General features: G+C 42.0%; 1 protein-coding gene across 4 annotated transcripts in view; it reads left to right on the forward strand.

Annotated features, from left to right (window-relative positions):
* The first annotated feature begins 2,315 nt into the window (after positions 1-2,315).
* dbn1 (drebrin 1) overlaps positions 2,316-13,955 on the forward strand; it is an 83,880-nt gene continuing 72,240 nt past the window's right edge. Inside the window, exon 1 of one of the 4 annotated variants that reach the window (XM_067491724.1) lies at positions 2,316-2,521. In XM_067491724.1, coding sequence (XP_067347825.1) covers positions 2,439-2,521 — 83 coding nt within the window. In that variant the 5' untranslated portion in view covers positions 2,316-2,438. The remainder of the gene's footprint in view (positions 2,522-13,955) is intronic. The other 3 variants (XM_067491726.1, XM_067491725.1, XM_067491727.1) reach the window with 3 other exon arrangements.

Below are 13,955 nucleotides of genomic sequence, written 5' to 3' on the forward strand. Positions count from 1 at the left end.
TCGAGGTCATGCAGCACCACCACATCCTTTTCCTTAATGTCCAGTGGCCAAGATCTCTAATGTGAGAACTGTGACGAGGCAAATCGTTCCAGGATCCAGGGGAAATAAGATCAACCACTCTAGGAAGTAAATATCAAGCTGTGTTATATGTTGGGACTGGTCCCCTGTACGGCTGCAGATACTGTAGTGACACTACACTGATCTCTGAAGCACGTAAAATTGTAAAAATCTGTTCAGGTTCATTTGGGTTTCAAGTCGAAATATTTAGTAGCACATCAAAGAACTTTGCATGACAACTACATCTTGTTGTCCTCACACGTATCTTGATGTAGTGCTGCTGTAAGTGTTGTTGCTCTCTTGCCGCCTGTCTCTCAGTCTCTCGGCACAAAGGTTTCAGCTGTGCTTTGTCACACTTTGCTTGTACCTGCACCGTTTGAATCAGGGGGCTCAAACCCACCCGTACATGTTTTTAGTTGCTATAGTTGTGAAACACTTTTTCTGCGTGTGGATGCTGTTTATGCTGACGGGGCTAAATGGAAACTAACAGGAAACGGCTGAACATAAGTGCTTTTCATCCACTGACAGTGATTCTAATAACAACTTATTTCTGCACTAACCAGTCACCTCCTGGTTTCCACTGACAAACACCAAACAGAAAAGTGGAACATCTCTGACACCCGGTGCAGAGCTGAGCCCCTGTTAATGGCACCAGATGCAGCTCGTTGTAATCAGTTCGGCTCATGTATCGTTTCCACCTGTGTGTGTTCGCTTTGTGACATTGAAGTGTTTTCAATAAAAGCACATGCTCATAGTTTCTGTCCAAGTCACTATGAGGCTTTTATTGTTGTCTGTAAAGTTCTGGCACCCATGTGTGACATTTAAAGAGACGACATTAGTGAGTATTTCTGCCTCTTTAAAAAAAAAAAAATAAAAATAAAAAAAATAACCTGATACAGTCTTTCACAGAACAGTTAATTGCTTTTCAAATCATCATCATCATCATCTTTTAAAAGCCTTATAACTTTTGTGAGATGTACTGCACACTAGATTTTATGTGACATCTTCTGTGCTGTGCACTTTTCTTCCTGTAAAGCCTGTTATTATTTCTGTTCTATTTTTTTTTTTTTTTAAGCTTTCAACTTAAACCCAACCAAAATGGGAACCAAAACTTAAGTAAACCAAGTTTCCGCAGAGAGAAAAGCAGGTTAGGACCCTGTCACTAGCTTTGAAATGTCCCCGATGCTTCAATGACCCACCTGTAAGGTGCAGTGACTGTAGTTAGGTTTAAAAAAAAACAGAAGACTGCAGCAGCAACAGGCTCAGGAAGTCACGCAAACGTTAATATCGTGAAATGAGCCCCATTTGTGTGTTTGTTCTGGTTCCTGTGACATTTTCCATACGACAAAATAGCTGCCATGTTCTTTTACAATATGTGGAAAACTAAAATAAAATTACAGTTGTGTTCGTGGGAAAATGTCAGAATTGTGTAATCTAGTGTGTCTTGTAAGTACTTGGCAACTTTGGCAGAAATCACCAATATATGTAAAAGGAAGCTAAATCGGCTTTTCAAGGGGAAGAAACAGGGATTTGACTTTGTGTAAAGAACAATACGATTTCATAATAATCATCAGGAAAACGACGTTTGATTAGAGGCAAAATTTGGATTTTCATTTCAGCGTCATTTTAGTTTTTGTTTCTTTCTCCTAAAATTCACTTCTGGGGGGGAAAAAACAAATTAACACAACACGGAAAATATAACCCTCATGAATGGAAGGATTTATTACAGGGCTGTAGTATGTTTGATGCAGCTGTACCTAATAAACTGGAAAATCATATGCTGTGGACTCATACTTTGCTCCTACACATCCGTTGAGGACCACGTGACGTGTGCCATCATGTCTCCTGATGGGTTTTGGGTAAAACACATCAGACAAAACCGAATCTAAAATGAAGCTTAAATGAGAATCTCAGAACAGCAGTAAACTGTTTCCTCCGGACATCAAATCCCAAGTAAATACTAATTATAATATCTATTATTTATTATTGGAGCCTTTGTTGTGGTGTCGATTCTCTTTTGGAAAGAAGTTTCTTCATTTTTCACTTCAATGTGACAAACTACGTCACAGTTTGTTATTTGGGTCATTTATGTTCAGGAAACATGCCGAACATCTCCCAGTTCCATCTTCTCACGTGTGGAGATTTTAAAGACTTATTCACACAAAAACCGGGGGGAGGGGAAGCAGCTCCCCGGCGCTAGGACCCGTCAGCGTGCGCGCTCTCATTGTATCCGGCGCTAGGACCCCACGGACACGGTGTCCGTCTCTTTGTCTCCACCAGTCACTGCCCTCTCCTCCTCCTCCTCCTCCCGGTGCTCGCTGTGGTCTCATTCCGCGTCTCTCTCTATCAGCAGCGGTCTGGATGCTCGCAGGGACAGAACCATGGCTGTGAATCTCGCTAAGAACAGACTGGCCCTGCTGACCACCTACCAGGACGTCATTGACGACACCACGGACACCGACTGGTGAGTCCCGCAGCTCTGTCTTCCCTCCGTCTCTCCCCCCTTGTCTCCCATCTCTTCTCTCCCTGCTCGTGTCGCTGCGTTGCTCCGCTCCTGGCTCCTCTCTCGGGGTTTTGTTGTTCGGGTTGTTGCACGCCGAGGATGCGCAGGGCAGGACCGGGACGCACCATCACCACCCTGATGCTCGTGCCCCGGACCAGAGTGAAACTACAGAAATCCAGGCCGTGTTTTAAACTCTCAGCCGCTTCTCTAAAGCTCCACATACACACACATTAAGGAGCTGCGAGCTGGAGGAAGCGCTGCAGCAGTGAAAGTGAGGGTTTTTTTTTTTTTTTGGTGAGGAAACAAAGCATCAAGTTTGTGGTTCTTTCGACTGCAGTGCGGAGTCAGGGGGCAACGTGCGCACTGGACAAACGCCCGGCAGCCTGGAAGCTTTGTTCCCCCTCTGTTCCTGCTCTCTGAGCTCAGTCGGGACCAGCTCCACTCGCTGCCAGCTGGAAGCAATTTCAGGCTTTTATGCAATGCGATGCAGCAGTGTGCGTGCGTGCGTGCGTGCGTGGCTTCAACTGTGGCAAACGGGCCCAGTGTAGAGATACTGACGAGCTCCTGCATCCCCAGAGGAGCGGAGCGGAGAGGGGCGAGGCCGAGGGGCGGGAGGGGAAAAAGGGGAGGGGGCGTCCATCAAACAGCCCCCCAGCCCCCCTCCGCCCCTCTTTTGTGGCCGTTTTGCACATGGAAAATGGTGCAAAAGATTGTAATAACACACCGTCTGAAAACTAAAATGATTATTCGTGAGACAAGCAGGAGAAGTGAGACCACCGGGGACAAATGGACATTTTACACTTATTCCAGTCAAAGCTTCTTCTTGGGGAAACTAAGTTGTTGTGAGGATTTAAATGTGCTCACATTTAATTGTACAAAAACACAGTCCATATATTCTGGATTGACATGTTGATGATTTGTGCTTGACGTCTTGCTTCCATGACACTGCTGTTTCGCAGCCAACCGGGAAACCAGACTAGTGATGTTACAGAGGAATTAAAAAAAAGGAAAAAACAGTGCGACAGCTAACTTGGTTTCACTGAAGCCTCTTTGTGCTTGTTTGTTATCCGTTGGTGTGACTTCAATCATGAAAGTACTGTAGGCAAAGCAGCTAAAAGCCATTAGAAGAGGTCATGTTTGACTTGGAGCAGGACTGTAGGTTTAAAGTTAACGTGTAACTGTCCTTGATCGTGATAAGCCAGCGTAAAGGGGAAACGTAGCAAGTCACATTTCCACCTTGTTTCTCACTTAAACGCTCTCAATGACGAAAAAACAAAACACACATTTGCTCTAAGTTTTGCAGTTAAACTTAAATCTGAGCGCGAGGAATGAGTGACCTCTTCGTTCAAAGGTCGTGCGGTGTTTGAGCTCCGATTACAGATCCTCTGTTTTCTTTGTAGCCAGACACTCAATAGTCATCATCCGCACAATGAAACATGAAGCTGAACCATCTGTCATCAGTCTTTGGTCTAAGTCAGTCAGACTTTCTCAAATATAGTAGTTCTGCTTCCAGTGTGTGGTGGTCATGGTGTGAAGGCCATTCAGGTTTTGGTTCCACATTTCTGCTTGGACCTCAGTGCTGAGGCTGTGTAGTTATGAACAATAACCAACAGTGCCGTATGTTGGCAGCATGTTTGGTCGTAATCAATGGATTAAAACCCCTCACAGACGAACTCAGATGCGCTAAACTAAATGTGGAGATTTGGTAAGTGCAGCACTTTAAATACTTGTTAAAAATTGTTAGTTTCAGCTTCGTGAATGAATAATCGGTTCCAAAATTTGGTACAATATCACCAGTAGGCCCCCAAATTTGTGCTGGTTGGCTTTTTGGGGAAGAAATGACACAGTTTAGTTGTGCTACAGCAGGTTTGGGGGTTTGGAAGGAAATAATATTTTTGGATTTGAACATCAACCTTTGATGGTTGTTGTATTTGGTCCAAAAACTGAATTTCTTATGCAAATAAACTGAACATGGCTGTTTGGAACATACATTAGTTTAATCCACGTGGACCTAATAAATTGGAAAACAATACACTGCGTATTAAGCGTAGACTCCTACTTTGTTCCTACCCATCTTTTGATGACCATGAGACACGTGTCATGATTTTCTCCTGACGGGTTTTGGGTGAAACGCATCAGACAAAATAGAATCTAAAATGAGAATCTTTGTCTTTGAGCAGCAGCACAGCTGTAGAAAAAGTGCATCCTCACTTTCTGACAGTGATTGTGTTAATTTTAGTTGAGAAACTCTTCAGATGCATGGATAATAATAATTCTGCTGCCGTCTGGTTCTTGTGGATGATGCTCTGGAGGCGTTTCTGCACTTGGCCCAGCTTCATTGATACAGATGTGGTAAAATAATCGGGCACAACGTAAGAACAGCAAACGCCACATCCTCTGAAATTATCCTACACATGCAAAACACTTCAACCTTCATAAAGTTAGGATTTAAAATAATGAATACAGTATTAAAAATACAGGGAAGTAGTTTAATTGTTGCTGTGTCGCAACAAGAAAGTATAACATAAATGATTAACAATGATTTATTATAAATTACTTTAAATAATTCAGATGTTTTCAAAGGTTCATCTAAGTTGAACTGATGTTTCACTTATGATTTAAATTGTATTTGATCTGATGTCAGAGGAGGGGAAACGTGTGTGTGTGTGTGTGTGAAGTGATTATGTTTATGCAACAGAAGACTTCATATTAGGGAATATAGAACTCATTAAACTAGGAAATGTTTTATGAATATGAACCAAACATCTGCTGTGAGGAAAAAAAAAAAAACTACCTTTAAAATATTTGATTTCAATGAGGATGAAGGCAAAGCAGCTACTGTGGGGATATGACCAGGGCTTAGTACTTCAGTCCAAGTATATTTAGTACAGAAAATATTCAAGGTTCAATACACAGTCACAATGAAATCACAAAATGCCGTTGGGTTGTTTTTCATATCAATCATATCAGACTTTGACAGGAACAGAGAAAGTCCAGAACCAGTCAGTGTTTGGGGTCATACCAGTCTGACACCGAGGACGCAGGTACATCACTGTTAACCGCTTGTTAAGTTGCTGTTCTCAGCAGGAAATGCTGCTCTTTTCTCTCTCTGGGCTTCTGCAAACTGTACAAGTGTAAACTACATCTGGCCTCAGTGTCTATGTTCTGCTCATGTCAACCATCAGCTGAAAGGTTGAGGTTTCCTCTCACAGCGTTGGCTGGAGCAGAGAGATGATGCACGGGGCCTCAGGCCTGCCCTCGTTTTTCACACTTGATGAGATTTGCACAAAGGCAGAGACCTCCAAACACTGCTGACCCCAAACAACATAAGACACTGCCCCAAACACCCTCATCCCCCTCTGTCCCAATCTGTCCATCCAGCTATTCTCCATTTATCTCAGAGAAGGTGCTTCTGCTGTTTTTAATAAGAGAAAATGTAAAAAGCTTAACATCAGTAGAATAAGTCTGGTCGCAGACCTTGGGAATCCAATCATCCACAGCTCCGACTAGTCGGGTGTTGGTAAAACAACCAACGGATCAGAGCTTTGTCGGCAGGATTAGGAGTCGCGTCCAAGTTCCATTTATGAAAGAAAAGAAAAATGATCACAAACTGCTGTGTGACCAAAGCAGCTGATCAAATAGATGAAAATCAATTAATTGATTAATTATACAATTTCATTAATCCATTCACACAATAGGTTGGACAGGTGAGCACTTTAATTAATTCAATTAATTGCATAGACTCGTACTTTGACCGCGTCGCTATAGCTGCTACATGCCATCCAAATGTAGTAGGTTTTATTTTGAAAATCTTACATAATTCCAGAGATTTCGGTTTAAAGCCCGTATTGTTTCTGCATGTTCTTCATTTCCTCTACAGCTTCTTTATCCTGTTGTGGTGTTATGGTTTGATTTCCGTCTCAGCGGCTGTGGACGCAGGCAGGAGGATGTTTCTCGCAAAGCCGTAGAGCTTTGCTCCTTAATTACATGATGCAGTCACATGTGAACAGGCCTCAGTGCAGCCTCGCTCACTAAAACCACCTAACCAAAGATGCCAAGCAGTCAAATGTAAGACTCAGTCCAAAACCAAGCGAAACGGTGACATCTTGGTCATTAAACTGAGTTCACTGTCATAAACCCGTGTGGACTGATGCTGATGTCACTTAAATTTACACCAGTGCTGCTATTTTCACTGTTAAAATGTTGGCTGGGTAGATGCAGTGAAAGACTCCTTAAGGAGGGACTGACTTCACAATTCTTCATGTGGTGCCTGAAGCGAGAGGAGCAGGAAAAAACATAAAAAAAAAATCAGCTCTTGAACTCCAAATGTCAGACTGTAGAGAAGGTGATGCTGTGAAAAGGGCACCGAGCGAACCGGGTGTTATCCAATATCAAACAATCCAGACGCTCAGGAATGCAGAGCGGCTCTGTGGCTGCTGATTGGCCGCAGGCTGCTGTCATATGACCCTTCTGACCACCTGCAGTGGTTTGGAGGAAAGCATTGCTTAACGGCAGGCTGTCGGAATAAGAAAATGTGGTAAAGGGAGCTGAGTGGGTGAACTCACAAGTCACCTTCATATCTGAGGCCTTTGTTCTTTTTGGTGTCATCACACCTGTACGGTTTTTAGCCCGCTCACCTAAGTCTGGGAGAGTTTTCTGAGGTCACAATTCAAGGTCAGTCACCCAGTGAAGCAGAGAGGAGACAATGGCTGCATACTGTCCCCTGTGATTCAGGGCGTCAGGGTTTTTTCACAGGTGGGTGAAGAGATGAAGAAATAAGTGGAGAAACACGGTGAATGTAACGTTGACATTTTGCAGGAGGATCATGGAAATTTGTTTTGATTTTTTAATTTTTTTTTCTCTGACCAAAAGCAGAAGTTAGCGCGAGGCTGTTATTGCACAATGCAAACACTCATGACCGTGGTTCATATCCTGTTTGCCACCATCAGTTAATGTTTATTGCTTTTAACCACAGTCTAACTGAGCCTTTGCTTAATGTAGTAACTTCGGTTGTTTTAACTGAACCATATGTCAAGAATATTGACATGTAGTTAGAGATTAGAGACTGATTGGAGAAGTATTTATAATTAAAGTGACCTTTGACATCTCCGCATTCCCAGTGTGGCCCAAAGGCGAAACGGGGAAACGGGGAATCCGCTCACATCTCATTCTGTCTGGGCCAAACAGGGGCACTCGAACACACCCCAATGGCCAACAGGTGTCTGTCTCCACACCAGCGGGGGGTTGCAGTTTGTCAGGGAACGTGGGAGATATAACATTACTAATACACACATGGACAAAGCAGCAGCAGTTTATCATTTTCATAAAGTTCTATCGCTGCCTCATTAGCTTTCATCGCTTATGTTTTTGTTCTCATACACTGATTAATTAAGCTGAACAGCGAATCAGAGTGGTCTCTCTGGCCGACAGGGCCTGCCACTGATCTAATGCTGAGTTTACTGAAGAGCCACCAGCGGGGGTCCGACTTGTGTGCAGGACACACTGCCAAGAGCCAGAGGAAGGCCGTCGATTTGGTGGCACTGGGTTTAGCAAATCGTTATTTCGCGACAATGTCATGTAGCGATACACAGTAATTATTATTATTATAAGTTTAAAATAAAATGATGACGTGAATATTACCTCCAGTCAATGTTTTGTCTGTTGGAGACTTGCTTGTGCCAGTGAGAGACATACATAGTATTAATCTAGACGGTTTTTAGTCATCAGAGCGTCTGATGGAATCAGTCCACCACCTTTCAAATGAATGTCCTTAAATGTCCACAACCAAAAGTATTTTTTCACTGCGTGTCCACGGTGATTGAGAATTGAATATGCTCTGTACTGTGCCAGCACGCCACAGATGGAGAGTAAAGCAGCTGCTGCTAATGCTACGCCGTCTGTCCAAGTTTGACCAGTCCATCGCTCCCACGCTCCTCTCGACATTTGGAATTTCTTAGCTTACATATAAAGTAGAGTTGATGTTGAATGTAGTTTAGTTTTGCAGATATTTAGTCTGACATTTATTCAGTTTGTACTTTTCTACCTCAAACCCAAGCTAATGGGCTGCTCATGCTAAGTCTTCTTCTGCTGTGTATTTGTCGTCGTCCTCGTCTCATCAGCATCACTCTCATTATTTATACTGTATATTGCGTTTTCTAGGTGAAAGCCACAGTTAATATCAATCTGCCTCAATAGCCACTTCTGTTTCAAGCTTAAACGTGATATTCTAACGACGAAATGAGCAACAATCGATTTTGGAAAAAAAATAAGATTTCTAAGTTAATATTTATGAAAAGTGAAATCCAACTCTTAATCAGGACTGTACGTTTGTGGCTTGATTAGATTATTTGTCAGAAATATCTTTTTAGAAAATTACAAAAACTTCTTGAATAGTGCTAAAAAAAATAGTGTTTTCCTGTTGGAGCCTATTACTCAGTGTAAGATGGTGATTAGGAAAATTAGTGTGTTTTGTTTTTTTTCTCTTTTTATAATTATTAAATTCTCTTCTAAATGACTAGATTTTAGGGAGCAACATAGAATTTGGACAGATTTGCTTGATGTTTTGAACAATGTCCAGCTTTTTATTATTGTGCTGTTTCATTAGTGCTTCGTGACAGTCATGAGGTGTCAGTAACATCCACTGATCATTTTTGTGAGGTTAATTATTAATGTACGAACGCAGACGGCTTCAGTCGAGCCTCTTTTCTACGTGATTTTTCCTGCGGAACAGTTGCCTCTTCTCATCCTTACTGTATTTTTCTCTACTTGATGTCAAATTTTTCTCAAACCTGTTTCCTTCACCAGTTGCCTTTTTCTTTTTTTTTTCTTTTTTAAATTTAAGGAACTGATGGCTTCATCTAGAATGAGGTACGATGATTACTGCAGCAGGTATAGCATGATTAAAGAAAAGGTCTGATGCAGGAAACTGTGTTTTTGTTAACAGCACGTCGGTGCTGTGCCCGTCAGCTGATAGATGCGTTGTCAAGATGCCCGTTTGATTTGCGCCGTCACACGTGCAGGAAAGTCTAGAGAAGTTCAGTTTGGCACCAAGTGCTTCTTCTTTCTCCTTTGTCTTCTGAGCAGTGGCACCAAATCCAAGCTGCCACTTCAACGTGAAGAAATGTGACATTCCGTCTTTAATGCTGGTGTTTGGTTTCTTCATCGTAGGCACAACTTGGATCTTAAAGAGTGGATCACAGTGTGGTACTAGATTTATCAGCATTTACAAACACAATTTTACTTGATTCCATTTCGCTTCATAAATCCCACCAAATCTCACACAATGCACCTATTTAAATAAATAAATAAAATAAAAGCAGGACGATGATCAGCAAAATGTTGTAATGATGTGTTTACTATAACTTCCTCTTGATGTAGATCTGAAAGTAGTAATGCACACTTTTTATTTTTTTTCATCATCTCCTCCTCACATCCTCACTGGTGACTCACCACAGCTCCACGAAGGGGGTCGTAACATTTAGTAAATGTCTAGAGAAATGTGAGATTGCGGCGTGTCAGGTCGGGGCCAGTGGTGTGATGAAGAGTGAGGAGGGTGACATTACGCTGCAGTCCAGACAATGAACCCATCAAATCAAAAGCAGACTTGCCTCCGGCTTTACAGGGAGCCCAGGGATCCAGATTTATTCGGAGATTTTCCCAGCAGACACTTAACACGTGGAGAGTAAAGTTACAGTACTAATGCTGCAGAATACTTTATTGGTATTGTTAGTTTCCCACACTGACGCCAGTGGCTGTAAATTAGGTTTAATAGTGTAAATTGGTTGGGAAGGTTTTTATATTCAAGAGTAACTTTGAACAGAGGCAGCAGAGTTTAAAACTATCTGCTTTACTAAGTACCAGCAGAGCACACAGTGGAACTATTAGGGGATTTTATTATTGTTCCTTTTATAATGTAGATCAACTCCTTGAATTCTGGGGAAGGTACTTTTTTTCCCATAATAAGAGCCTGGCCTACTTCCCTGACTGCTATTCACGGAGCTTTCAGCCTAATAGTAGTCACACCACTGTTTGCAAGGTTAAAACTACAATAAAAAAAAATGGCCTGACTAATTAACTGTCTCACTTATCTGAAATCAAACGCGTGAATTATAGTAAGCAAATATTTTACTCGGACATTATCATATAGTTGCATATGCAATCTTAGCATTACATTTGAAACCCTTTAATGACTAAACTTGAGCAAACCAATTTTTTTGCAGTGTAAATTTCAGAAACCTCTGCCCCTGTCGTGTGAAAGGAAAAGTAAAGTCCATCTTTGCCAAAGGTTTCAGGACCCTCTTCATTCTCAAACAGGAATCGAAGATAAATGTCATTATTACGTAACAAGCATTAAACATTAAATCTGCTCGTCACGTGGAGAAGCTGAACGAACAGACCTGTGGCTAATTTTGGTCGCAGAACAAACTGGTCTCTGAGTTTTTTTAATGGTCCTGGAACTGCAGATTTATTACCCATAGCTTTTAGTGTTGAGGGCGTTTTTGACCCGAGACACGTGGTCGTTGAGATGAGTTCATGCAGCGTGTCAGAAGGACTAACGTCCGGCGTCTCAGCAGTAACTCCATCTGAAGCAAATCGTAACTCTGGGTTCTGTTTTTGTTACCTCATACAGCAGGGAGGTTGTACAGCTGCTGTCTGATGCAATAGGCTGGACTGAAAGTTTCATCCAGAGCATTGTTCATCTTTCATTTTTGAAACTCTTTTGGGTTTTATTGCTGGAGTTGAACAAGGCGGCTCTGTGTTCGGATTAGATTTGGCTCTGATGTCAGTGGTGATTTAGATGTTTTTAAAGGGCTGAGCCTCCACTGAGACACAGATATCTTTCTTCTGAAGTGTACTGGGCTCATTCCTGGTACAAGTAAAGGTCAGTATCTTTGGTTTTCTCCCCCGGCACCTCCCTGTTGATCTGTTCTCCACACAAAGTCCTGATTTATTCATTTATTTAACCTCCTAATTTGCCCATTTACATTTTGCTTTTGTTCACCACACATCTGTCCTTTTCCTGCTGATCCTACACTACTTTGCGTTGGCAAATACATTTCGTCTGAATTACAATGTGGTTGAGATTTGTGGTTTTAAGCAACTTATCAATACACTCGAACTTTATTTAAATGGAACCAATTCGCAACAGAAATGATATCGAGGCACCTTTTTAGTTGGATTGCCACCAACTTTAGTTTGGTTTGAGTTTTGCAGCTTTTTGATCACGTTCATCTTATTAGCACATGGTAGTAGGATACATGTTAAACCGTGATGAGCACAATAAACAAATGCGCGCTCGCATCCTGATGTTGGAAGCCTCACAAGCTGCTGCTGTGACTATGCTCGGCAAACAACACCTGCTCCACCTGGCACCATTGTACATCCCTTATGAGCAGGCTCATAAACCTGTGGAAGTGAAGAAGTGAAGTACAGAAGATGGTGACATAGGCTTCACAGCCTCATTTGAAAACATTCACTCATTTGGCAGATGATTTTATCCTGTGGGACTGTGAAAACAATTGTTTCCATTTCATGAGGTGCAGGATAACAAAGGTTCTATCATCCATCCATATATGTGTTTTGTCTTGTTTTTCAAATCGATGGCTTTCGGCTTGTCCCTTCAGAGATCGCCACAGCACAACGTGTTCGGCACCAAGGTGGAGCCAAACCGTGTAGGGTGGGATCCGATCCCATTGAACCACAAGGCTCATCTGTATAATTTTTGATTGTATAAACTGACATATGCCAAGAAAAGTTGATTAATATGCATTGTCCCTGTTCAAATAAAGTAAATGTATATGTACATATGTGGCAGAGCTCAGAATGTAATCAAACAGTAGTTCATCAGCTATGAACACGGGTTAAAGTGTATATTTGTTGTATTTTCACTGGAGTGAAAGAAATGCTACACCACAACATACTGTCAGCATCTGTGTATGAGAACAGACCCCAGACTAAACACAGTGAGAGGGAATGTGGTAAAAGAAGAACTTTAATCCGAGACACCAGGGAAAGAAGAAAATACCAAAACTCAATCCACAAGATCGGAGACAGGTAAAAATCTATGTGAATCAGAAAACGAACGCAAACATCTACACCAAACTAGTTCAGCAAGACTAAAGGTTCAAAACAAATACGGATACGGGCAACAGAGTCCGTAGTCCAGATGACACGAGACGGGCGAAGCAGAAGCAGGGTGTTCCATCTAGGAGAAAAGACGAGGATCTGGCAGGGAACTGAGGGGAGAGGCAGGGGAACAACAGTGGTCGGTGAAGAGTAGTGACGCTGGAGAAATGACCTGGGAACAGGAAGTGGGGAAAGGGTTTACAAAATAAAAGTCCAGAACAGGAAGTAGAGCTAAAGGGCCGGGTCATGACACATACATGTAACGTATGTACAAAAATGATGACATTTTTGGAAATATTTTATCTCAAAAATGGTTATTGATCAAAGTGCAGCCTGTAGAACCCTGTCACTCATGATGTTTCAGAATCTCTTAATCTGATCGTGTGATGCCAGACAAAGACAAAGACAACTCATTTCTTGAATGAGCTTTGTTTGTAATGGACTCGGATGAAGTGGAATTTTTGAGTGTCGTGATGCTATAGTTCAACACAGTGCACCAGAAAAAGCCTTCGAGTCCAAACTTGTCCTTTTGTTAAATGGACAGTGCTAAACCCACGTCATAAAATCCTGGAGTCGGTGAAGGCAAATGAAACCCTGTCAGCTTGTACTGTGAGTCAAATCATCTCGCTGCTGCAGTCAAAGGTTTTGAACCCAACCAGGGTTAGAAGTACAAGCTTGCAGTTGCCCCTGCTGTTCCAAAGCAGAAGGAGGAGGACGGGATTAAACTGGCCGGAAAAAGTCTGTCGGCTTTTATTTTTAGCTTCACTTTCACACATACAGTAGAACAGATTCAAATTTTAACTAAACCCACCAAACTCATCCCTGTTTGCAGTGACAAAGCAATGGATCTCTTACTTTTTATAGACATTATTTGGGGAAATCGTGGGGAATCATTCAACTAAAAACAGAAATTCAACTACCAGGCGTAGTAGTTATTGTAGTAGTTTGTGTACTTGAAGCTTTCCACCTTATTGTTGCAGAGCTGGAAATGTCACTTTTTTTCTTCTTTTGCTTTGGAGAAAAAGAAATAAATTGCAGCACAAGGCTAATTTTAGATAAGCAGCCTGTTCTTGCCGATCCAGTCATCTGCCAAGTGCAGTATGCTACACACACGCAGCAGTACACACTCGCTGGTAGCTGTCAACACTACGCTAGTTGGAAAGAAAAAGCAAATCGTGATTTTTTTTTTTTTTTTTTTAACAGCAAAGTGAAATCTCCTGAGCTCAGTTTAAGCGATGAGATTTAAGAGCACACATAATCCCTTGATCCA

Source organism: Channa argus, chromosome 22 (assembly GCF_033026475.1).
Source record: "Channa argus isolate prfri chromosome 22, Channa argus male v1.0, whole genome shotgun sequence".
Lineage (NCBI taxonomy): Eukaryota > Metazoa > Chordata > Actinopteri > Anabantiformes > Channidae > Channa > Channa argus.